Here is a 25,567-nt window from a genome sequence, read left to right as displayed (position 1 = left end):
CCAGATCCTCAGTCCGCACTTTGCCTACGTCGCCGGCACCCACATGTACCACAACGACCGGATTCTCACCCTCCCACTCCAGGTTCCTCTGTAGCCCAGCTGCGACATCCTGTACCCGAGCACCAGGCAGACAACACACCCTTCTGTGCACTTTGTCATTGTGACAAAGGACAGTGTCAATACCCTTCACCCCACTATCCCCAATCACTACTACGTTCCTTTTCCCCTTCTCTTTGCCTATGTCCTGCTGCATCACTGTACCGTGTGCAGTTTGCTCACCAACCTCACCTACCTCGTCCTCTTCCAGACTGGAAGCAAGAACCTCAAACCTGATATGCAGATTAAGAGGCTGAGGCCTCCGCTCCTCACCCCCCCTTCCTCCTCCCAGCAGCCCCCTTTTGTCCCTGACCCTTAGATTTAGCCAGTCTAGGGGGGTTGGATGTCACTTGCACCCCATTGACAATGGCACCCTCTCTCCCCCTGATGAGCCTCAGTGTCTGTAGCTCAGAGGCCAGCTCATCCACCTTGAGCTGGAGCTCTTCCAGCAACCTGCACTTACTACAGACATGGTCACTGGGAAGGACCCTGGGGTCCACCAGTTCCCACATCATACAGAAACCACACATCACATGCCCCTCCATTATTCACTGTAATTTTTTATGGGGAAAAAAATTTTTTTCCTTGTTTCCTGCTGTAGTAGTTTTGAAAAAATTTTTTTTTCCTTGTTTTTTCAAACAAACTCACCTGGCCTTTTTCCTTCCAGCCCTTTTTGATATTAAGCCCTATTAACTCACTCTGCTTCCCACTCACTCCGCTGCCCGCTCAGACGCTGCCCGCTGTCTACACCAGGCCTCCTTTTAAACCTGGTGCTGATTTAAAGCAGGCTGGTCCACAAATGCCTTTCAACCACTCCCTCAGAATTCTTAAAGCAGTAAATACAATAAATAAATGCTTTAAACAGTTCTACAAAGAGTAAAGTGCTTTAAACTTATTTTAAACAGGTTTTTAACAGGTAAAATCTTAGCTCTCTCTGCTTGCCAGGTCGCCTGATTTGAATGCCTCAGATCTGGACTTCAGCTAGCAGTGGATATCCCTGTTCATCCATGGTTTCTGGTTGGGAAACAAATGGATTTGCTTCGTTGGCACACCGTCTTCTACATGCTTACTAATACTGGTTACGTGTGTTGAGATACAGTGAAAAGTATTGTTTCTTGCAAGCTATATGGACAAAACACAATACATAAGGAAGAAAGAAAAGAGAGGGTGCAGAATTTGATCTTAGTCATCGGCTTAATATATCTTAGTTCATTCAAAAGTAGCAGGAAAGAAGCTGTTCTTGAGTCAGTTGGTATGTGATCTCAGATTTTTGTATCTTTTTCCCAAAAGAAGGAAGCGGAAGAGGTTACATCCGGACTGCACGGGGTGTCTGATTATGCTGGCTGCTTTTCCAAGACACTGTCAATAGATGTGAGGCTGGTTTGTGTGATGGAAACTAAAATTTTTTTAGTTTCTTGCAATCTTGGTCAGAGCAGGAGCCATACCAAGTTGTATGTCCAGAAAGGATGTTTTCTGTGATGCATCTGTAAAAACTGGTGACTGTCATAGTGGACATGCTGAATTTACTTAACATCCTGAGAAAATAGAGGTACTGGTGTGCTTTCTTAATGACGTTGGCCTGGATTAACCAGGACAGGTTGTTGGTGATCTAGACATCTAGAACCTTGAAGCTCTCGACTATTTTGTCCCCATTGATGTAGACAGGGACATGTCCTCCCCTACGCTTTCTGAAGTCGGTGACTGTCTCCTTTGTTTTTTTTTGACATTGAGGGAGAGATTATTGTCATTGCAAATTTCACCACATTCTTACTCTCTTTCCTAAAGATAATTGTTGTGATATTGTGCCTTTTAGGAAGTGTGTTGTCAATACTATTTTGTCTGTAGCCAGTGTCTTATATTGTAATGGAAACAATATAATACGTTGATTTTAATCTGAACTGATGTAGTGCTCTGTGATTTTAATGGTGCATTGGGATTGCTGGGTAGAGCTGGACTTCAGGATGACAGGCAGGTCATGTCATGTGGTCAGGGCCAACTGTTTTTCACAGAACACTTCAGATTTAGTTTCATTTTCTGAAGTGGCTTGAAGCTGAGAGAGACAGCAGTGTTATGCTGCTCTCTGGACAACAAAAAACAGGAACAGGCCTTTCGGCCCACCAAGTCTGTGCCAATCATATTGTCCTACCTGGACCTGTATTTCCCTATACCCTGCCTGTTCATGTGTCAAACTTCCCCTGCACATCTCTACTGAACCTTTCCCTCTTATCTTGAATTTGTGACCCCTTGTGATTGTCATTTCTGCCCTGGGAAAAAGCTTCCAACTGTTCATCCTATCTATACCCCTCTTAATTTTATAAGGTTCTTTCAGGTTGCCCTTCTCCTGTCTTTCTGGGGAGAACATAGAACATTACAGCGCAGAACAGGCCCTTCGGCCCACGATGTTGCGCCGACCAGCTTTTGAAAAAAAACACTAACCCACTAATCTAAACCAATCCCATTTCGTCCATAAACCTATCCACAGATCTCTTAAACGCCCCCAAACTAGGCGCATTTACAACTGCAGCTGGCGGGCATTCCAGTCCCTCACCACCCTCTGGGTAAAGAACCTACCCCTGACATCAGTCCTATAACTACCCCCCCTTAATTTAAAGCCGTGCCCCCTTGTGCTAGCTTTCTCCATCCTAGGAAAAAGGCTATCACTATCTACCCTGTCTAAACCTCTAATCATCTTATGTTTCAATAAGGTCCCCTCTTAGCCGCCTTCTTTCCAGCGAAAACAACCCCAAATCTCTCAGTCTCTCCTCATAGGATCTCCCCTCCATACCAGGCAACATCCTGGTAAACCTCCTCTGCACCCTCTCCAAAGCCTCTACATCCTTCCTGTAATGTGGGGACCAGAACTGCACACAATACTCCAAGTGCGGCCACACCAGAGTTGTGTACAGTTGCATCGTGACGCTGCGACTCCTAAATTCAATCCCCCTACCAATAAACGCCAAGACACCGTATGCCTTCTTAACAATCTTAACTAAACTAAACAATATTAGTTTATTCAATCTCCTGGTAGCTAATACCCTCCATACCATGCGGTGGATAAAGGAGAGCCGGTGGATATGGTCTTTCTTGATTTTCAGAAGGCGTTTGACAAGGTACCTCAAGAGGTTATTGCAGAAGGTAAGGGGGCATGGAGTTGGGGGTAGGGTGTTAGCGTGGATAGAGGACTGGTTGTCAAATAGGAGGCAGAGAGTGGGGGTCAATGGGTGCTATTCGGATTGGCGGATGGTGACTAGTGGAGTGCCCCAGGGGTCGGTGCTGGGGCCTCAGCTATTTACCATTTATATAGATGATCTGGAAGAGGGAACCGAGTGTAGGGTGTCGAAATTTGCTGATGACACCAAGATTGGGGGAAAGGCAAATTGTGCGGAGGGTGTGGAGAGTCTACAGAAGGATCTAGATAGGCTGGGCGAATGGGCCAGGAAATGGCAGATGGAATTTAATGTTGGCAAGTGCGAGGTGGTCCACTTTGGTAGGAAGAATGGTAGGAAGGACTATTACTTACGGGGTGAAAAACTGCAGCATGCGACGGTGCAGAGGGACCTCGGGGTCCTTGTGCATGAATCGCAAAAACCCAGCTAGCAGGTGGTCAGGAAGGCGAATGGGATGCTGGCCTTCATCGCGAGGGGGATTGAATATAAAAGTAGGGAGGTCTTGCTGCAGCTGTATAGGGCATTGGTGAGGCTGCAGCTGGAGTACTGTGTGCAGTTTTGGGCGCCGTACTTACGCAAGGATATTTTGGCCTTGGAGGGAGTGCAGAGGAGGTTTACTAGGCTGATGCCGGAGTTGAGGGGGTTGAGTTATGAGGAGAGGCTGAATAAATTAGGCTTGTACTCGTTAGAGTTTAGAAGAATGAGAGGAGATCTCATTGAGATGTATAAGATGATGAATGGGATGGATAGGATAGAGGTGGAGAGACTCTTCCCGCTCAGAAAGGATAGTAGGACTAGGGGGCACAGCCTCAAGATAAAGGGGGGGCGGTTTAGAACGGAGTTGAGGAGGAACTTCTTCACTCAAAGGGTGGTGAATCTCTGGAATTCTCTGCCCGTTGAAGTGGTGGAGGCTACCTCGCTAAATATTTTTAAGACGCGGGTTGATGGGTTTTTGATAAGAGAGGGGATTTAGGGTTATGGGGAGAGGGCGGGAATGTGGAACTGAGCCAAGTCAGATCAGCCATGATCTTATTGAATGGCGGGACAGGCTCGAAGGGCTGGTTGGCCTACTCCTGCTCCTATTTCTTGTGTTCTTATGTTCTTATACCAGGCAACATCCTGGTAAACTTTTTCTGTACTCTCTCCAAAGCCACCACATCCTTCTGATAGTGTGGTTGACCAGAATTGGACACAATATTCCAGATTGGCTAGCCACATTGTATGGCCAGTCTAGGGAGGGTGGATGTTACTTGCACCCCATTGACAATGGCACCCTTTCTCCCCCTGATGAGCCTCAGCGTCCGTAGCTCAGAGGCCAGCTCATCTACCTTGAGCTGGAGCTCCTCCAGCAACCTGCATTTACTGCAGACATGGACCCCAGGGTCCTTCCCAGTGACCACCAGTTCCCACATCATACAGAAACCACACATCACATGCCCCTCCATTATTCATAGAACATTACAGCGCAGAACAGGCCCTTCGGCCCACGAAGTTGCGCCGACCAGTTTAAAAAAAAAACGACCCACTAATCTAAACCAATCCCTTTTCGTCCATAAACCTATCCACGGATCTCTTAAACGCCCCCAAACTAGGTGCATCTACAACTGCAGCAGGCAGGGCATTCCAATCCCTCACCACCCTCTGGGTAAAGAACCTACCCCTGACATCCGTCCTATAACTACCCCCCCCCCCCCCCCCCCCCCCGTAATTTAAAGCCATGCCCCCTCGTGCTAGCTTTGTCCATCCGAGGAAAAAGGCTATCACTGTCCACCCTATCTAAACCTCTAATCATCTTATATGTTTCAATAAGATCCCCTCGCAGTCGCCTTCTTTCTAACGAAAACAACCCCAAATCCCTCAGTCTCTCCTCATAGGACCTCCCCTCCATACCAGGCAACATTCTGGTAAACCTGCTCTGCACCCTCTCCAAAGCCTCCACATCCTTCCTGTAATGTGGGGACCAGAACTGCACACAGTACTCCAAGTGCGGATGCACCAGAGTTGTGTACAGTTGCAACATGACGCTGCGACTCCTAAATTCAATCCCCCTACCAATAAACGCCAAGACACCGTATGCCTTCTTAACAAACTTATCTACTTGATTCCCAACTTTCAGGGATCTATGTACACATACACCTAGTTCCCTCTGTTCATCCACACTATTCAAAGTCCTCCCGTTAGCCCTATACTCAACACATCTGTTATTCCTACCAAAGTGAATCACCTCACACTTCTCCGCATTAAACTCCAACTGCATTCACTGCAGTAATTTTGAAAATTTCCACACGAACTCACCTGGCCCTTTTTCTCTCCAGCCCTTTTGATATTAAGCCCTAATTGCTCACTCTGCTTCCCCCTCACTCTGCTGCCCGCTCAGACGCTGCCCGCTGTCTACACCAGGCCTCCTTTTAAACCTGGCGCTGATTTAAAGCTGGCTGGCCCACAACTCCTTCTAACCACTCCCTCAGAATTCTTAAAACAGTAAATACAATAAAATAAATGCTTTAAACAGTTCTACAAAGAACAAAGTGCTTTCAACTTATTTAAACAGGTTTTTAAACAGGTAAAATCTTATCTCTCTCTGCTCCTTCACTCATCTGCTCCAGCAAACAATGGAAGGCTTCACCGTGTGACCACTTGATAATTAAAGCTGGCTGGCCCACAACTCCTTCTAACCACTCCCTCAGAATTCTTAAAGCAGTAAATACAATAAAATAAATGCTTTAAACAGTTCTACAAAGAACAAAGTGCTTTAAACTTATTTAAACAGGTTTTTAACAGGTAAAATCTTATCTCTTTCTGCTCCTTCACTCTAATTCTTATGTTCTTATAATTTGCTAACTTTCATACTTGAGTATAAAAGTTTCTGGAGTTTTTGTTCTCTGTGTGGCTGTTTTTGGAAGCTGCCAGAGATTACGTTCACTTCTCTGGAGTTTGGCTGTTTTGAGGATATTTTTCTCTGGAAACCGCTGGTTGGGATTTCTCTCCACTGGTATTGTAAAACTGAAATCCAGCATCACGTGAGCATGCTCAATTCTGTGCCAAGTCTGAAGAACGGTGTATGTCTGTGGGATGGTATTTAAGTTGGAATAGCAGAGAATACTATCTGTTAGGAGTTATACTGTGTCATATTTAAGCCTTGTAATTGGTAAAAGTTATGCTAATTTGTGCTGTTCTGAAATAAACTCTTTGCTAAAACTTCTGAGTGGGTTACTTGAATCATAGCTGGAGTGAAACCTCTTTGTACCCTATTCATTTCCTGGTTACCCTCTTGCTCTTAATATATTTATAAATCACCATTGGATTTTCCTTTTTTTTGTCTGCCAGGGGTTTTTTTCCTGCCCCTTTGCTCTCCTAATTTTGTTTTTGGGTACCCCCTGCAATTTCTGTACTCCTCTAAGGCATCCACTGATTTCAGGCCCCTGTATCTGCCGTACGCTTCTTTTTTTTTTCTTTATTCAATCCTTATGTCCCTTGACATCCAGGGTTCTCTGAATAATTTGGTGTCACCATTTACTTTTACAGGAGCGTGTAATGCTGGCAGCACAATGGTTAGCATTGCTGCCTCACAGTGCCAGAGACCCAGCTTCAATCAGTGAGACTCGGGTCAAATGGTCTCTTTCTACATGGAGGGATTCTGTGAAGATGTTTAGATTGGGGGGATTTGCAGGGTAAATATCTGGGATTGCAAGGATAGGACATGGGTAAGATGCTCTGTCAAGAGTCATTGCAGACTAGATGGGCTGAATGGTCTCATTCTGCACTGCAGGGATTCTGTGATTCTATGTTGGCATTGTTCTTTGTCTTTTTCCCTTTTTGAATGACTCGCATGGTTTTGATTTGGATTTTCCTGTTGAAATCAGCTTCCCCCAACTCAAACCTCATTTCTCAACTATAGAACCGTAGAGAACTGGCAGCCCATTTCCATGTTAGCCTGAGGGTACCAGCTGCCCTTTCTAATCCTACTTGCACCCGACCCATAGCCCTGTAGCTTCCAGCACTTGCAGTGCCGATCAAAGGATTAAGCAATAGAGTAAACCTTACAGAAGAACAGCTCCCAAAATGGTTCTCTGCCCTGCTCAAACTTCTGCACAGCACCACCATGGTTAAATTCCAGTGTTTGATCTCCATTGGAAATCAATGATATTGCTTCACTCTGAACACCAAGAAAAATCCATCTACATGATCTTGCACCAGTTCTATTTAGGATGCCCTATATCTTCTTCCTGGATCTCATTTGTGTTGCGCACTCTCCCATTCTCTTATTTCCCAGAATCTGAAGCCGCACTCCATTTCTTCACTGTTGTTAATTCAAAATCCTGGTACACTCATCCTTCCTTCCAAATAAATCTGTTGGACTGTAACCTGGTGTTGTGAGACTTATTGTGTTTACCCCAGTCCAACGCCAGCATCTCCACAACATTCCTTCCTTCCTAACAGCATTGTGGATATACCTGCCCCACACGAACCGCAACAGTTCAAAAAGATAGTTCACCACCAGCACCACTTCAAGGGTAATTAGGGATTGGTAACGAATACTGACCTTGCCAACGACACCCACGTCCTATGAAGGCCTCTTTTTCCTTGAGTTTAAAGTCTTTAAAGTCTAAAATTGTCTGTTTCCTGACTTTTTCTTCCCTTTTATTCTGTCCTGTATCATTTACCGGTCTGTGTAAAAAAAAAATAAAGAATTAGTGCACTTCCCTTTTCCCAGGCACAGCTAAAAGAATTCTTCTTTCTCAATTCATACTCTGCATGGTTTGTAAGCACTGTGTTGTGGTATACTTTAGGCATGTCCTTGCCATTCTGATCCTGGCACATGGTTATTTGTGCCCATTTCTAAGTCGATTGTTTGTGTAGATGTTCTTTTTGTATTTACTGGTGTTAAATCCAAAGCCAAGGCATTTGTGATTGGTTCACCCAAAATTGAGAACTAAATGTTAACCCAACTGAATGCCAGAATGTCAATTTTTATTAAATCTAACTTTTAATACACTTCCATGTTTTGGGCACCATGGTGGCAGTGGTTAGCACTGCTGCCTCACAACACCAGGGACCCAGGTTCAATTTTGGCCTTGGGCCACTGTGTGGAATTTGCGCATTCTCTCTGCTTGTGTGGGTTTCCTCCGGGTGCTCCAGTTTCCTCCCACGATCCAAAGGTGCAGGTTGGGTGGATTGGCCTTGCTAAATTGCTGCTTGGTGTCAGTGGGGCTAGCAGGGTAAGCATGTTGGGTTAAGGGACTGGGTGGGATTGTTGTTGGATTGTTGTGGATATGAACCTCAAGATCTCTCTGTTCCTCCCACATTCCTCAGAACCCTGCCATTGACCCTTTAATCAGCATTCAAATTTGACCTACCGAAATGCATCACCTCACACTTATCGGGGTTAAATGCCATCTGCCATTTTTCGGCCTAGCTCTGTATCCTATCAATGTCTCTTTGCAGCCTACGACAGCCCCCTACCTCATCCACTACTCCACCAATCTTGGTGTCATCAGCAAATTTACTGACCCACCTCTTCCAAGTCATTGATAAAAATCACAAATAGCAAAGGACCCAGCACTGATCCCTGTGGTACACCGCTGATAACTGACCTCCAGTCCAAAAATTTTCCCTCCTCCACCACCCTCTGTCTTCTATGGGAGCCAATTACTTAACCAATTGGCCAAATTTCCCTCTATCCCACACCTCTTCATGAGCCGACCATGGGAAACCTTATCAAACGCCTTACTATAATCCATGTATATGACATCAATTGCTCCACCTTCATCCACATGCTTAGTTACTTCCTCAAAGAATTCAATCAAATTTGTGAGGCAAGACTTGCTCCTCACGAATCCGTGTTGACTATCCTGGATTAGGTTGCACCTTTCCAAATGGTCATAAATCCTATCCCTCAGGACCTTTTCATTAACTTACCAACCACTGAAGTAAGACTGACCAGCCTATAATTACCAGGGTCATTCCTATTTCCTCTCTTGAACAGAGGAACAGCATTTGCCACTCTCCAGTCCTCTGGCACTATCCCTGTAGATGGTGAGGACCCAAAGATCAAAGCCAAAAGCTCTACAGTCTCCTCCCTTGCCTCCCAAAGAATCCTAGGATATATCCCATCTGGCCCAAGGGACTTATCAACCCTCAGGTTTTTCAAAATTGCTAAAATATTTTAAGTTATTTTCATATTTAGATTTTACTGGATGGAGCCCAAGTTCCATTGGAATGGTTTCTTTTTGTTATACTCAGATGTGAATGATACTGGCAAGACGTAAGTTCTTGCCTGCTGAACATGCAAGGAACTTGTTGGGCCACTTGGGAGGGCATTGAGTCAACTGCATAGTAAGGATTAGTCATGTAGGCAGACTGAGTAAGGTTGGCATGTTCCTTTCGTAACTGGATCTGTTGTATTTTTAACAATCTGGTGATTTTTGCTTAGTTTTATTGTGAAATATAAGAAATAGGAGCAGGAGTAGGCCATCTAGCCCTTCGAGCCTGCCCCGCCATTCAATAAGATCATGGCTGATCTGTTGTGGCTCAGTTCCACTTTCCCGCCCTCTCCCCATAACCCTTAATCCCCTCTCTTATCAAGAACCCATCAACCCGCTTCTTAAAAATATTTAGCGAGGCAGCCTCCACCACTTCAACGGGCAGAGAATTCCAGAGATTCACCACCCTTTGAGTGAAGAAGTTCCTCCTCAACTCCGTTCTAAACCGCCTCCCCTTTATCTTGAGGCTGTGCCCCCTAGTCCTACTGTCTTTTTTGAGCCGTTAATGTAGGACAGGTTTGGCAGACATTGTTTGAGCTTTGACAAAAAGTGCAAACTTGTTGTGATATGTTACATCACATTAAAGTATATTTAAGCCAATATATTTTAATGTGATGTAACATATTGCCTTTATACGTAATTCATCATTTCAAAATGTTCCCATCATTACCACTAGTAATGACAGTAATCACCAATGTTTTGCATTACAGCTTTCAATGTTTTATTTAACCTCATTTTAGAACGATGAATTCTAGAACACGTTGTTTTCTTTTGCTTGCTTTATTAGGTTCATGATGTACATTCATACTTTATGATGTTACTATACATGTAGGTGTACAATCTTTCAAGTATTTTACAAAACTAGTTTCCATTTTTATGACGATATTGTACAGATGTCGATTTTCAAAATCGTTCAGATACAAATTGTATGAAAATGTCATGTGCTACCATTATACTTCAGTAAAATATTAATGACAATATTGGGACATTCTGGAGGCAAACAGAAAATGAATGCCTTCAATTCATTATGCTGGATAACTGCAGCACTTCTGAAACTGCTGTGTATTTTCTCCTTTCCTAGATGCACAGACTCATGAAAGAGAAGAGTTGTTCGTTCAGAAGTTGCGACAATGCTGCGTCCTCTTCGATTTTGTATCTGACCCTCTCAGTGACCTCAAATACAAAGAAGTGAAACGGGCAGGTTTGAACGAGATGGTGGAGTACATAACACACAATCGGGATGTCATTACAGAGGCTATTTACCCTGAGGCTGTTATTATGGTATGCTATGTAGATGTCTGTTTTGTATACGCTGTAGAGTGAATAAACTACGTTTTTGGGCTGTTCTGCTTAATATTTCAGCTGTCAGCCAGACTCATTGGTAGCACTCTTGCAAGTTGGTCAGAATTGAAGTTCCTCTGCACCAACATGAGTGCACAATTTAATTGATGGGCTCTGCATCGGTAGAGGACATGTATGTTTGATGGGACATTAAATCAAGTCGCCAGTGGAAGCTTAAGATCCATAAGAACATAAGCAGGAGGAGGCATTTGGCTTCTCAAACCTGCTCCGCCATTCAGTAAGAGATCTTTTCATGCACCGAGCTCCATTTACCCGCCCGCTCACCATAACCTTTAATCCCTTTACTGTTCAAAAATCTACCTATCTTTGCCTTTAAAAACATTCAACAAGGTAATCTCAACTGCTTCACTAGGCAGGGAATTACACAGGTTCACAACCCTTTGGATTAGGAAGTTCTTCCTCAGCTCAGTCCTAGATCATCTCCCCCATATTTTCAGGCCATGCTCTCTAGTTCTGGCTCCACCCACCAGTGGCAACAACCTCTCTGCTTCTATCTTATTTATTCTCTTCCTAATCTTATATGTTTCTATAAGATCTCCATCATTCTTATGAATTCCAATGAGTATAGCCCCAGTCTACTCAGTCTCTCCTCATAAGCCAAGCCTCTCAACTCCAGTATCAACCTAGTGTATCTCCTCTGCACCCCCTCCAATGCCAGTGCACCCTTTCTCAAATAAGGAGACCAAAACTGTACACAGTACTCCAGGTGTGGCCTCACCTGGACCAATTTTTAAATTCCATCTCTCTCTCAATGAAAGACAAAATTCCATTTGCCACCTTTATTACCTGCTATACCTCAAAGCTTTTTTTTTATGGTTATGCACAAGGACATCCAGGTGCCTCTGCACAGCAGCATGCTGCAATTTTTTATATTTTAAATAAGTTTATTTTGCCGTTACTCCTACTGAAATGGATGACCTTACATTTACCAACATTGTACTCCATCTACCAGACCCATGCCCACTCACTTAGACTATCTGTATCCCTTTGAAATCTTCATGTCCTCTGCACACTTTGCTGTGCCACTCATCTTAGTATCATCTGATCTTCAGGTCGTCGTTGGTCACAGGTATAGTGCCAGAAGATTGGAGGATAGCGAATGTTGTCCCATTGTTTAAGAAGGGGAACAGAGACTTTCCCGGGAATTATAGACCGGTGAGTCTTACTTCTGTTGTGGGCAAGGTTTTAGAAAAAATTATTAGGGATAGGATTTATAGTTATTTAGACAGTAATGAATTGATTGGAGATAGTCAGTATGGTTTTGTAGAGGGTAGGTTGTGCCTTACTAACCTTATTGAGTTTTTTGAGAAAGTGACCAAAGAGGTGGATGGGGGTAAGGCAGTTGGCGTGGTATATATGGACTTTAGTAAGGCGTTTGATAAGGTTCACCATGGAAGGCTTCTGCAGAAAATGCAGATGTATGGGATTGAGGGTGATTTAGTTAATTGGATCAGGAATTGGCTAGCAGATTGGAGACAGAGGGTGGTGGTTGATGGTAAGTATTCGTCATGGAGTTCGGTTACAAGTGGTGTACCTCAGGGATCTGTTTTGGGGCCACTGCTGTTTGTAGTTTTTATAAATGATCTGGATGAGGGTATAGTTGGGCGGATCAGTAAATTTGCTGATGACACCAAAGTCGGAGGTGTGGTAGATAGTGAGGAGGGGTGTCATAGTTTACACAGAGACTTGGACAAGTTGCAGAGCTGGGCCAAGAGGTGGCGGATGGAGTTTAATGCGGAGAAGTGTGAGGTAATTCACTTTGGCAGGAATAACAGATGTGTAGAGTATAGGGCTAATGGTAGGACTCTGAATAGTGTGGATGAACAGAGAGGGATCTAGGTGTATGTGTACATAGATCCCTGAAAGTTGGGAATCAAGTAGATAACGTAGTTAGGAAGGCATACGGTATCTTGGCGTTTATTGGTAGGGGGATTGAATTTAGGAGCCGCAGCGTCATGTTGCAACTGTACAAAACTCTGGTGCGTCCGCACTTGGAGTATTGTGTGCAGTTCTGGTCCCCACATTATAGGAAGGATGTGGAGGCATTGGAGAGGGTGCAGGGGAGGTTTACCAGGATGGTGCCTGGTATGGAGGGGAGGTCCTATGAGGAGAGACTGAGGGATTTGAGGTTGTTTTCATTAGAAAGAAGGCGGCTGCGAGGGGACCTTATTGAAACATATAAGATGATTAGAGGTTTAGATAGGGTGGACAGTGATAACCTTTTTCCTCGGATGGAGAAAGCTAGCACGAGGGGGCATGGCTTTAAATTAAAGGGGGGTAGTTATAGGACGGATGTCAGAGGTAGGTTCTTTACCCAGAGGGTGGTGAGGGATTGGAATGCCCTGCCTGCTGCGTTGTAAATGCGCCTAGTTTGGGGACATGGATGGAAAGGGATTGGTTTAGGTTAGAGGGTCATTGCTTTTTAATTGGTCGGTGCAACATCGTGGGCCGAAGGGCCTGTTCTGTGCTGTAATGTTCTATATCCATGGCTGATTATCCCTTGTCCTACAGTCCTTCCTTAGCACTGTGAAAAATTGCTTTGAAAGTCCTCCATTGTTCCTTAATTATAAAGTTTTTGCTCCCAGTCTACCTTGGCCAACTCCTCCCTCATTCCTTTATAGTCTCCTTTGTTTAAGCACAACATACTGTGATCGATTCTTCCAAGAGGATTCCTAACTGTGAAGTCATTAATTATTTCTGTCTCATTACACAGGACCAGATCTAGGATAGCTTGCTCCCTCATAGATTCCATTACATACTGTTCGAGGAAGCTATTGCAGATACATTCTATGAACTTCTCCTCAAGGCTGCCTTTACCGACCTGGTTTGATAAATCAACATGCGGACTAAATTGCTGTACCGGTTTTACATGCACAGTATTATGGATAATGTATTAGCGTGGATAGAGGATTGGTTAACTAACAAAGCAAAGAGTGGGGGTAAATGGGTGTTTTTCTGGTTGCCGATCAGTGACTAGTGTTGTGCCTCAAGGATCAGTGTTGGGACCACAACTGTTTATGATTTACATAGATGAAATAGAGGACCAAGTGTAGTGTGCCAAAATTTGCAGATGACCCTTAGATGGGTGGCAGAGGATGCTGAAAATCTGCAAAGGGATATAGACAGCCTAAGTGCGTGGGTGAGGGTCTGGCAGATGGAGTACAACGTATTCCTGGAGATGAGGAGAGACTAAATAGACTAGGGCTGTACTCGTTAGAGTTTAGAAGGATGAGGGGGGATCTTATAGAGACGTATAAGATAATGAAGGGGATGGATAGGGTAGAGGTAGAGAGATTCTTCCCGCTTAGGATAGCAGGACTAGGGGGCACAGCCTCAAGATATGGAAGGGGGGGAGCAGTTTAGATCAGAGTTGAGGAGGAACTTCTTCACTCAGAGTGGTGAATCTCTGGAATTCTCTGCCCGTTGAGGTGGTGGAGGCTGCCTCGCTAAATATTTTTAAGACGCGGGTTGATGGGTTTTTGATAAGAGAGGGGATTAAGGGTTATGGGGAGAGGGCGGGAATGTGGAACTGAGCCACGACAGATCAGCCATGATCTTATTGAATGGTGGGGCAGGCTCAAAGGGCTAGATGGCCTACTCCTCCTATTTCTTATGTTCTTATGTAAACTCATCTGCCATTTGCCAGCCCACTGGCCCAATTGATCAAGACGTTTGCTACAGATGTGATCACTGCAACTTGTGATGGGACCTGAGTGCTCTTACGTAATACTATGTGGGATTCAGTATCAATTCAAGTATGCTATCAATTCCCCCTAATTATAGAGTCCCTTACTTGTTTATAGATTAAATTAGTGTCCCTACTTGTTTCTTTGCTCCCCCCCCCTTGAATGGCCTCTTGTACCACAGTGCAGTGGTTGGCTAGTTCATCCTTGCAGTCCTCTTCTGCTTCCACACAGGGAGCAAGTATCTCATACCTGTTGGACAAGGTCAAGAGCTGAGGTGCCCCTGTTCTGGAATTCATGATCCCCCCCCTACTTGCCTCACTTGCAGTCACACCCTGCTGTCCCTGACCACTGGCCGAATTTGAGGTACTTTAATCTACCAGGCGTGACCACCTCCTGAAACAGTGAGCAGGTAAATCTCGCCCTCCCAGATGTGCTGCAGCGTCTGAAGCTAAGACTCTAGCTCGTTAATTCTGAGCTGAAGTTCTTCGAGCAACCAACACTTGCTGTAAATGTCACCGCAGCTTGCAATGGGATGTCAGCTCCTACATCATACAACTACAGCACATCACCTGTCCATCCATATAATAAATTAATTTATTAGTTTTGCGGTGTTCTTTTTCAAATCTGGCACAAATTTCCTACCAGCTTCACTTGCAATATACTCACTTAATGCTTTGTCCTGCCTTGTGACTGCTCCCTGCGGACTAGGCTGCAGATCCCCGAAATAAGTTAGTTTTATATTCACTGTGCTGCTTGCACAGCCTTCTGACTGCTTCCTGCAAATTAGGGAGCAGTCCTAGGATTTGAAGAAGGTCAGGGCAGTTTTTCCCTGTCAGCTTGGGAGTCACAAGGCTGTGAAAGATGTTATGTAAATTTGTTGGGTTTTTTGTAGTTATAATGTTGCCTGGTGATATTGAAAATTATGTTGACAGTCTTTAATACATTTAGATATGAAATTCTTAAATAGCTGTACCCTGCTTTTTTTTACAGCGATAGTGATTGACAGCTAATGGGAAAGGTAGCGGGGGGGGGGGGGCGGTTGGAGAGACACACACATGGCTGTGCCTGTTAGCTACCCTGCGGCAGGGAGGGGTGGAGGAGAGGTGCACACATTGCTTGTGGCCTCTCGGCTGGCCTGCTAATTGCCCTGGGTGAAAGGTGTGGCGTTTATACTAAAAAGGTTGAAATGAGAAAAAGAGTGGGAATACTTCATCAGACCAGTCCTATCCAACCATGCAAATTCACCCTTGAACTAGGGCAATGTTCGGAAAGGCATCAATCGATCATACGGCTGATTGAAAGAAATCTCTGGGAAATTACACCATTTTTTCCAAAGACTATTAGAAACAGTTCTTCAGCTAACTAGTGATTTACCCTCCATAACTGGAAATGTTCACATTTTGTCAATCTCCTTGTTTGATGAATTATAATCACTGCATTCTAATCTAGAATAGGTAGGCTGTTTCAGGGGGTGCTGAGTGTCTGGGAAAATCTGTTCATGGTATCTAATTTGGCTCTATGTATTTTATATACTAGTCCTACCATCCCTTTCGATCTTGAATTGCTTCAGCATTTTATAAACTTCAATCATAAGCTCTCTTGAGTCTTGCAGCATGGAAACCATTTGGTCCTTTCTTTGTCTAAGCAGCATGTCGATCTCTTTCTTCCTTCCTTTCTTCATATGCGCTTATAGCTCCTTAAATTAAATTATGCTATTCATTTCAACGACTTGTGTTAGTGTCCGGAAAACAAATGTTTTAAGTGACCCTATTTTGTTAAATATTAGAAATAAGGTATAGATTTAAGTAGATTTAATTTAGTGGTCTGTGTAAGAGTAAAGCTCTAGTTACATTCATGATAGACAAAGGTGTTTGCATGTGAGAGATTTTTGGTCAGTTCAGACTGCTATTATGCTCGTGTTTACTGCATGAAAAGTAAATAAAAGATCGGAGAAGAAAAGATATTGCTTAGCAGCTTGAGAACCTTTAGGATGGCTTTTTGTGATTGTTTTTAACTGAATTCATCGCAGTTGATGACAAGAGACTAGAGGGTGAGCAGCTCTGAGATTTACTAGAAAAAAATCCAAGCAATGGAGTAATGGTTAAGAAAGGCAGTGCCGGGAATCTAAAGGACTGCTAATTAAGGAAAGTGGAGAAATGAGAAGTTTCCAAGAATCCTGAAGATAAAGGTAGAGAGAAAACGGGACTAGAACAGCGAAGACAAACAGCTGAAAAGGAGTTGGCTAGTGAAAAACCAGAAAGGTACCTGAATTGGTTGAAGGTGTGTGATTTTTTTTACTCCAGTTTGAGATGTTAATTAATGTAACTGTGGAGCAGTGGTTGGATCTTGGAGTTTATGTAACTGCATTCAAAACAAAAGAATCTTTAAAGCTGAGTTGGAAAACCTGGGGGCAGATATTAAATATTAAACAGTGGAGAGGAAGCTTTTCTTTTGAAAGGGTAATTGGAAAACCTGGAGGTGGATTCTTGATAAAGACAACTGATGGAAAGCATGGTTTGAAAGATTTTTGAACATGCCTTTCTGAGATTGGAGTTTAGAGACACTTGTGACAATCATCTGGGAGGATTTGAAAGAGAAATCCATGGAAGATTGATTGAGTGATATAAAGAACAAAGAAAATTACAGCACAGGAGCAGGCACTTCAGTCCTCCAAGCCTGCACCGACCATATTGCCTGACTGAACTGAATCCCCCTATCTTTCTGTGGACCACATCTCTATTCCCATCCTATTCATGTATTTGTCAAGACATCCCTTAAGTCACTACCATATCCACTTCCACTACCTTCCACAGCAACGAGTTCCAGGCACTCACTACTGTGTAAAAAAAAAACTGCCTCGTACATCTCCTTTAAACATTGTCCCTTGCATCTTAAAGCTGTGCCCCCAGTAATTGACTGTTCTACCCTGGAAAAAAGCTTCTGACTATCCACTCTGTCTATGCTTCTCAATCTTGTACATGTCTATCAGGTCACACCTCAACCTCTGTCATTCCAGTGAGAACAAACCAAGTTTCTCCAACCTGCTTTCACAGCTAATGCCCTCTAGACCAGGCAACATTCTGGTAAATCTTTTCTATAACCTCTCCAAAACTGCCACATTCTTCTGGTAGTGTGGCGACCAGCATTGAACACTATATTCCAAATGCAGCTGAACTAATATCTGCTGTTTGGTTTCAGCATGAGGTGTTATCCTTGAAATATGTGTATGTTTGTGAAGATAAGGGGGGTTTGGGGGGGGGGGGGGGAGGTGAAGGAGTAGTGTATTATGATCAAAGGTTTCATGGTTTTTTTTGACTTGTTTAAAAAGCTATTTGGCAATCTTGTGACTCTTCCTCCACATTTTCTTTAAAAAAAAGCATAAGTTGCAATCTTTTGAGCCAAGGTTCAATTCTGGAAACTTCCCGTCCAGTAATAACATTAACTGGGATAGTAATAGTACATTCCACATTTTCCAGATAGAGGTTTCTTCTGAATTGCCTATTAGATTTATCAGTAAACATTTCATATGTATGGTCCCTAGTTCTGGTTTTGCTTGCAACTAGAAACATTTCTCTGTCTATCCTTTCTTAAACTTGAAAACCTCCTACTTTGTCTTCTAAAGTCCCAACCTGTTCAATCTTTCCTAATGGTAGATATAACCTCTGATTATAATTATAATAAACCTTTTAAGCATCTTTCCAATGCCTCTTTCTGCAATAGGCTTGAACTGTAATGCTGTGAATGAAGCCACATACACGTTGGGAAGAACAATACACATATCATTAAAAGTAGCAAAGCCGGTCAAATAGGCCACTTTTTTAAGAAAAAAGGTTCATTTCCAGAGAGATGGAAAAAAGAAATTTTCAGAACCAACAATATTGCAAATGCTTTACAGTCTTTGAAAGACTATTTTGGAATGTAGGAAAGCAGCAGCTACTCTGCAAACCTTCACAAACAGCAATGTGATAATGACCTGATACTCATTTTTGTGATGTTGACCAAAATAATTATTGGCCAGTAGACTGGGATAACTCCCCTGTTCTTCAAAATAGTGCACTTGCATCTCTTACATCCACGTGAGCAGACAGATTGGACCTCAGTTTAACACCTCATCCAAAAGCGCAATGCTTCTTCAGTACTGGAGTGGAGTATCAGCCTTGACTTCTGCGCTTAAGCCCTGTACTTGAATCCAGGGCTTTGTGATTTAGAGACAAATGTGCTGCCAATTGAGCCACAGTGGACAATTCAAGAGCTGAAATGGTTAGAGCATCCAACCCTCATAATCTTGAACACCTCAATCAAGTCACCCCTCAGTTTTCTCTGCTCCAAAGAAAACAACCCAAGTCTATCCAACCTCTCTATAACTTAAATGCAACATCCTGGTAAATCTCCTCTGCACCCTCTCAAGTGCGTGCATATCCTTCCAAAATGTGGCAACCAGAATTGCACACAGTACTCCAGTTATGACTTCACCAAAGTTCTGGACAAACCGTCATGAGCTCTCTGCTTTTGTAATCTATATCCCAATTGATAAAGGCGAGTGTACCATGTGCCTTTTTCACCAACCTATTTACCTGCCTTCCACTTTCAGAAATCTATGGACAAATACGCCACGGTTTCTTTGTTCTTCTGAACTTCCCAGTGTCAGACCTTTCATAGTATAATTCCTTGTAAATTATTCCTTCCAAAGTGCATCATCTCACACTTCTCAGGGTTAAATTCCATCTGCCATTTCTCTGCCCATTTGACCATCTCATCTATTCTCCCTTTCACTTTGCGCTTATTTAGATTGAAGACTGGGTGAGCATTTTGAAGCCCCTCTATATATGTCTATGAAGTAAATTCTTGGAACCGTCCTGTTAACCAGTCGTGCCACGTACTCCAAAGTCTGTTTGTTTGCCCTGTAGCCACCTCGTGTTGGTTTGTGCTCCTTTTTGATGAATTACTAAATATTACCAGGTCACTTCCTTGATTGATGACGCTTCAACAGACGGTTATATAAATCTACTTGAAGGGTAAACAGTAACATGTACTGTTATGCCAAATAATCTGCTTCCAAATTGTAATATCTTATATTCTGGTTTAAAAATGAGTACCACATTGGCCAGTTCCCTGTCTCAGGATTGGACTGAGCTGAAAGAAAAGGGGACATGTCGTCTCTTTGTCTGATCCCAAAAATTTAACAAACTATTGATTTTGCAGTTCACCTTTGAATGCTTTTGTCTCTTTGATGAATCTAAAGATGGAAGTTAATGGTTTTATCCAAATTATTCCTGTGAACTTAATGCCTTGCTGCAGGATTTCACTGTTACCTGACCGCATATAGTTCTCTCATTGATACAATGCTCTATCAGGCTTTAACCGTTTGCTAAGAAAGCAGCTAGCTGTCCCAAAAAAGCATATCCGGTATAAACTCAGTCTACACTTCCTACTACCTCGGAAAGGCAAGGACCCCACGCACCCCGGACATTCTCTCTTCCACCACCTTCTTTTGGGGAAAAAAATATAAAAGCCTACAGTCACATACCAACCTACTCTAGAGCAGCTTCTTCCCTGCTGCCATCAAACTTTTGAATGGACTTGCCTTGCATTAAGTTGATCTATCTCTACACCCTAGCTTTGACTGTAACACTATGTTCTGCACTCCTTGCCTTCTCTATTAAGGGTTTGCTTTGTATAGTGCGCAAGAAACAATACTTTTTACTGTATATAATACATGTGATGATAATCAGTCAAATCAAATAAGCTGTTCAGTTTCCCAAAAACTGGCCCCTAATTTTCAGAACTTGGAAGATTTGGCCTTTGCCCAAATCGTTCATTGCACAAATCTGGCTTCTTGTGTGCTCTCTCCCTGGTTGGTAACTTTTCAAATAAAAGAATCTAAAATAACTAAGTTGGGCTCTTGTATTACAGGACTTTAAATGTTTAACTGTTTTCTTTGTATTTCTTTTACCTGTAAGATGTTTGTTTTCTCCAGTTTTCAATAAATCTGTTCAGGACATTGCCACCATCATCTAATCCCACTGGGGCAGAATTTGATCCAGAAGAAGATGAGCCCACACTTGAGGCTGCTTGGCCACATCTCCAGGTAAGATCCAATAAGAACGTAAGAAATAGGAGCATGAGCAAGCCGTTTAGCCCATCGAGCCCCCCCTCATTTTGAGGCTGTGCCCTCTAGTTCTGTTTTCCTTTCTAAGTGGAAAGAATCCCTCTACCTCTACCCTATCTAGCCCCTTCATTATCTTATATGTCTCAATAAGATCCCCCCTCAGCCTTCTAAACTCCGAGTAGAGGCCCAATCTGCTCAATCTCTCCTCATAAGCTAACCCCGTTGTTTCTGGTATCAGCCTGGTGAACCTTCTCTGTATTCCCTCCAAGGCCAATATATCCTTCCGCAAATGCGGGGACCAAAACTGCACACAGTACTCCAGCTGTGGCCTCACCAGTACCCTGTACAGTTGCAGCAAGACCTCCCTGCTTTTATACGCTATCCCCCTCGCAATAAAGGCCAACATTCCATTCGCCTTCTTGATCACCTGCTGCACCTGCAGACTGAGTTTTTGCAGTTCACGCACAAGGACCCCCTGGTCCCTCTGCACCATAGCATGCTGCAGCTTTTCGCCCTTTAAATAATAATCCCTCCTCCTATTATTTCTACCAAAGTGGATAGTGCTGGGACTGGTGGAGGTCACATATGTGACATTAGAAAGCAAGTTGGTGTGGATTTATTCAAAACAGACAGGTATTCTTAAAGTTGATTTATTTATTAGCCACGAGTAAGGATTACATTAACACTACAATGAAATTACTGTGAAATTCCCCTAGTTGCCACACTCTGGTGCCTGTTTGGGTCAGTGCACCTAATCAGCATGTCTTTCAGACTGTGGGAGGAAACTAGAGCTCCCAGAGGGAACCCTGCTAACACGGAGAATGTGCAAACTCCGCACGGACAGTGACCCAAGCCAGGAATTGAACCCAGGCCCCTGGCGCTGCGAGGTAGCAATGCTAACCACTGTTCTGCCCTCAGGAGTTAATTCAGAAGTTAATAATAAGGTTTTAGATAAATATGCCCCTGGAAAATAACATTCAAGTCGAGAATTCCAGCATTTACACTGTTCTTGATTTGAACATCTCCTATTCCCATTTAACATTGATCCTGTCAGAAGGTGGGTACCCCCAGAATGTGGTGGCTCACATACAACCATGTGAGGAACCAAGTGGCCTTTCCTTTGCAAGCAAAAGAATCACAATTGTAATGAGTTTGAGCAATCTTGATCTTGTTCATCGTGATTAGGATGTGGACTAGAGTTTCATTCTCTGCCTAATCCTGTCTAAGAGTACCACAACTGTCAATATTCAGGCATGGCTAGGTGTCACAAGTGGAAGAGTATTCTGTTCCCTAGCCTTGACAAGCCTTAACCATCCCCTTTATAAAGAAATAGGCATTTAAAAAGGGAACTCTGCTCTTTTGGCCTTCGACAGCAAGCAGATCACTGGCTGCAAAACCAGAGTTAACCCCATCTTGCTGTTAATGGCACTTTCCATGTAGGCTGAGGCTATTTTAGTACAAAGATAAAGTTATCCTGTCTTTTAAAAAGCTACACATGCACTTATTTGAGAATCTAATTCCAGTCAAGCAATACGAAGACTGATTATATTGATTTTTATCCTTTCTCTTTCCAGTTGGTCTATGAGTTTTTCCTGAGGTTCCTAGAGTGTGCGGATTTTCAACCAAATGTAGCAAAGAAATATGTTGACCAGAAATTTGTCCTGTCGGTGAGTAGACCCATTGCTGCGAAAACGCAGAAACTGTAGATGGGTAGCAGGATGGTGTATTGTTGGGTGGGTTATGTGCTTCTAATGCCTCTAACTTTAGCAAGCAATACAATGCTAGTCTGGGCCACACTGTTGAGAGTTATGGAGCTATAGCCAGCCTTTTCACCATACAGTGAAAGGGGGAGGTCACTGACCAACCGGATAGCTGACCATGGTGCAGTTTCAGCAGCGCCATGGGAGTGAATGCTGACCTAATCCAAAGGTCGTGATGCGGAGATGCTGGCATTGGGCTGGGGTTAACACAGTAAGTCTCTCAACACCAAGTTAAAGTCCTATTGGACTTTAACCTGATGTTGTGAGACTTCTTACTGTGTCTAATCCAAAGGCCCAGTGCATAGCCTCAAACTGATTCCTTTCTATATAATTGATGCAAAATGTTCAGCCAGTGTCTAAATATACTGTGGTCAAGACAATGTGCTCAGATTGACACTCTATCACTTAGCAAGTTCTGTTTCAGCTTTGGCCTTAATCTGAAACAAATGTTGTCATTTTGTTAACTTCCTGACCTCTGCTGTTCTTTATAAATATGTAATTTCTACTCCTTTTTGATTTAGTATTGAAACTGCAGAGTAATTGCTCAGATCTTTTACTTTAGCTTAACAGCAAGTGGCTAAAAATAGTGAAATAGAATGCATTATTCATGGAAATAATGGTGGAACAGACATTTTTTTAAAATGGCACAATGCATTACCCTTGAAATACAGGCTACTGCTGTATGAAATGTTTAAAATTTACTTAATGTGTTAAAAGCATATGTCTAGCTATTACAACAGATTTTGTATGTGTTTTCTCCCAGCTGTTGGAATTGTTTGATAGTGAGGATCCAAGAGAGAGAGATTTCCTCAAGACTATTCTTCACAGAATCTATGGCAAGTTCCTGGGCTTGAGGGCATACATCCGGAGACAAATCAATAATATCTTTTACAGGTAATTGTGTCCTCTGATTTTTTTTTTGGAGAGGAGCTGAGAGGGATTGGTGTGGAAAGTGACAAAAGCAGTTTTGAGTATATTTTATATTTATAGAATGCCATTGACTTTTCCAAACCCAGGTTAGCATGTCCACCTGGACCCTTGAAGAGTTCTGAATGTGTTACCTGACAAGGTGATGGAAGCAAGCTCAATTACTGGTCTCATAAGAACATAAGAAATAGGAGCAGGAGTAGGCCAACTAGCCCTTCGAGCCTGCCCCGCCATTCAATAAGATCATGGCTGATCTGTCGTGTCTCAGTTCCACATTCCCGCCCTCTCCCCATAACCCTTAATCCTCTCTCATCAAAAACCCATCAACCCACGTCTTAAAAATATTTAGTGAGGCAGCCTCCACCACTTCAACAGGCAGAGAATTCCAGAGATTCACCACCCTTTGAGTGAAGAAGTTCCTCCTCAACTCCGTTCTAAACCCCCCCCCCCCCCATCTTGAGGCTGTGCCCCCTAGTCCTGCTGTCCTTTCTGAGCAAATGGGATAAATACTTGCAACCGTTTCAGGGTTCTGGGGAAAGAGAAGGGACATGAAACCAATTGGTTGGCTCTTCGAAAGAGTCAGCAAGATGGGCTGCTCCTGTCCAATATGATTTCTGCTCACTGGTGTAGTCCTCAACACAATGTTCTATGTACAGGTGACAAACTTGCTGATTTCACCAATCACTTCCCGGCCCACTATTGGCTTCAGGAAGGGTTAATGGGCTTGGTTGACTGACACACACACACACACACACACACACACACACACACACACACACACACCCCCCCCCCCCCCTCCTATCCTTTGGGTATTAGATTATACTGATACAGAGCTTAGTGTCTCTGTAGCTTGTTGTTCAACATATTAATGGTGCGGCAGCTTATTCATCTAGCTGCTTTCTCCATTAATGAAATGCCAACTTCAATCGCAATCTAATCTGCTTATAATAAATGTTGGCAGTGCTCTATTTCCTCAGAATCTACATTTTGAACTAGCAACATTTTCAGGATTAGCATTGACCAGAAACTGAACTGGACTGGCCATTTAAATACTGTGACTCCAAGAGCAGCTTAGACGCTTGGAATTCTGCAGCAAGTAACTTGCCACCTGATTCTCTGAAGCCTATCCACCATGTAATGGTGTAATGAAGATGTTGTAATGGAAATGCTCTGCATTTGCCTGGATGAGTGCAGCTCCAGCAACACTTGATTTAGGATATCATTCAGGATGACGCAGCCTACTTGATTGGAATCCCATTTACCATCTTCGACGTTCAATCCCTCCACCAGTGACAGCAGTGTCATCAACAAAATACACGGCAGCATCTCAAGCTTCTTTTCAGCAGCACCTCCAAACCCATGACCTCTACCACCTAGGACAGATACCTGGGAACACCACCACTGGACGACCCCTTTCAACTCATCACGATCCTGACTTGGAAATATATTGCCATTCCTTCACTTTTGCTGGGTCAAAACCCTAGAATTCCCTCCCTAACAGCACTGTAGATGTACCTATAGCACATGGACTGCAGCTGTTCAAGAAGAACACACCATTACCTTAATGAGGATGACGGGCAATAAATACTGGCCTAGCGTGCAACATCCACATCCTGCAAAAGAATAAATAAAAACAAATCAGAACGGAAACTGATCCAGTGGCACTGCAAGACCTTCAGAACATTTGCAGCATTCTCTCTTTATTTCGCCCTTTCTGCAAAGCAAGTATGGACAGGATCAAACTGAGTGAAGCACTGATGTACTAGAGTGCCACCTTCAGGAGAGAAGGAGAAGCATTGAGGGAATGTGTTCATTGTAAAAGTGTATTGTTAATGGCCACATTAAAATTTGAGACTTTTTGTTCTCTTTCCAAAACAGATACTTCTCTTGAGCGCTGGAGAACTAGTTGCCCAAGGCTTCTGCAGAAAATGCAGATGTATGGGATTGAGGGTGATTTAGTTAATTGGATCAGGAATTGGCTAGCTGATAGAAGACAGAGGGTGGTGGTTGATGGAAAGTATTCGTCATGGAGTTCGGTTATAAGTGGTGTGCCTCAAGGATCTGTTTTGGGGCCACTGCTGTTTGTAATTTTTATAAATGATCTGGATGAGAGTATAGAAGGATGGATTAGTAAATTTGCTGATGACACCAAAGTCGGAGGAGTGGTAGATAGTGAAGAGGGGTGTCATAGTTTACA

At 43.3% G+C, this 25,567-nt stretch overlaps 1 protein-coding gene across 4 annotated transcripts in view; it reads left to right on the top strand.

Moving 5' to 3' along the window:
* ppp2r5d (protein phosphatase 2, regulatory subunit B', delta) overlaps positions 1-25,567 on the top strand; it is a 210,524-nt gene that overhangs the window by 98,994 nt on the left and 85,963 nt on the right. For all 4 annotated transcript variants that reach the window (XM_080193089.1, XM_080193088.1, XM_080193087.1 and 1 more), the window contains 4 exons: positions 10,608-10,807; positions 20,552-20,662; positions 22,258-22,350; positions 23,207-23,337. In XM_080193089.1, the coding sequence (XP_080049215.1) occupies positions 10,608-10,807; positions 20,552-20,662; positions 22,258-22,350; positions 23,207-23,337 (535 nt within the window). The remainder of the gene's footprint in view (positions 1-10,607; positions 10,808-20,551; positions 20,663-22,257; positions 22,351-23,206; positions 23,338-25,567) is intronic.

Source organism: Carcharhinus amblyrhynchos, chromosome 7, assembly GCF_965287045.1.
Source record: "Carcharhinus amblyrhynchos chromosome 7, sCarAmb.v2.hapA, whole genome shotgun sequence".
NCBI classification, from domain to species: domain Eukaryota; kingdom Metazoa; phylum Chordata; class Chondrichthyes; order Carcharhiniformes; family Carcharhinidae; genus Carcharhinus; species Carcharhinus amblyrhynchos.
Note: the sequence above shows the minus strand (reverse complement) of the source record. Positions and strands in the feature narration are given on the sequence as shown.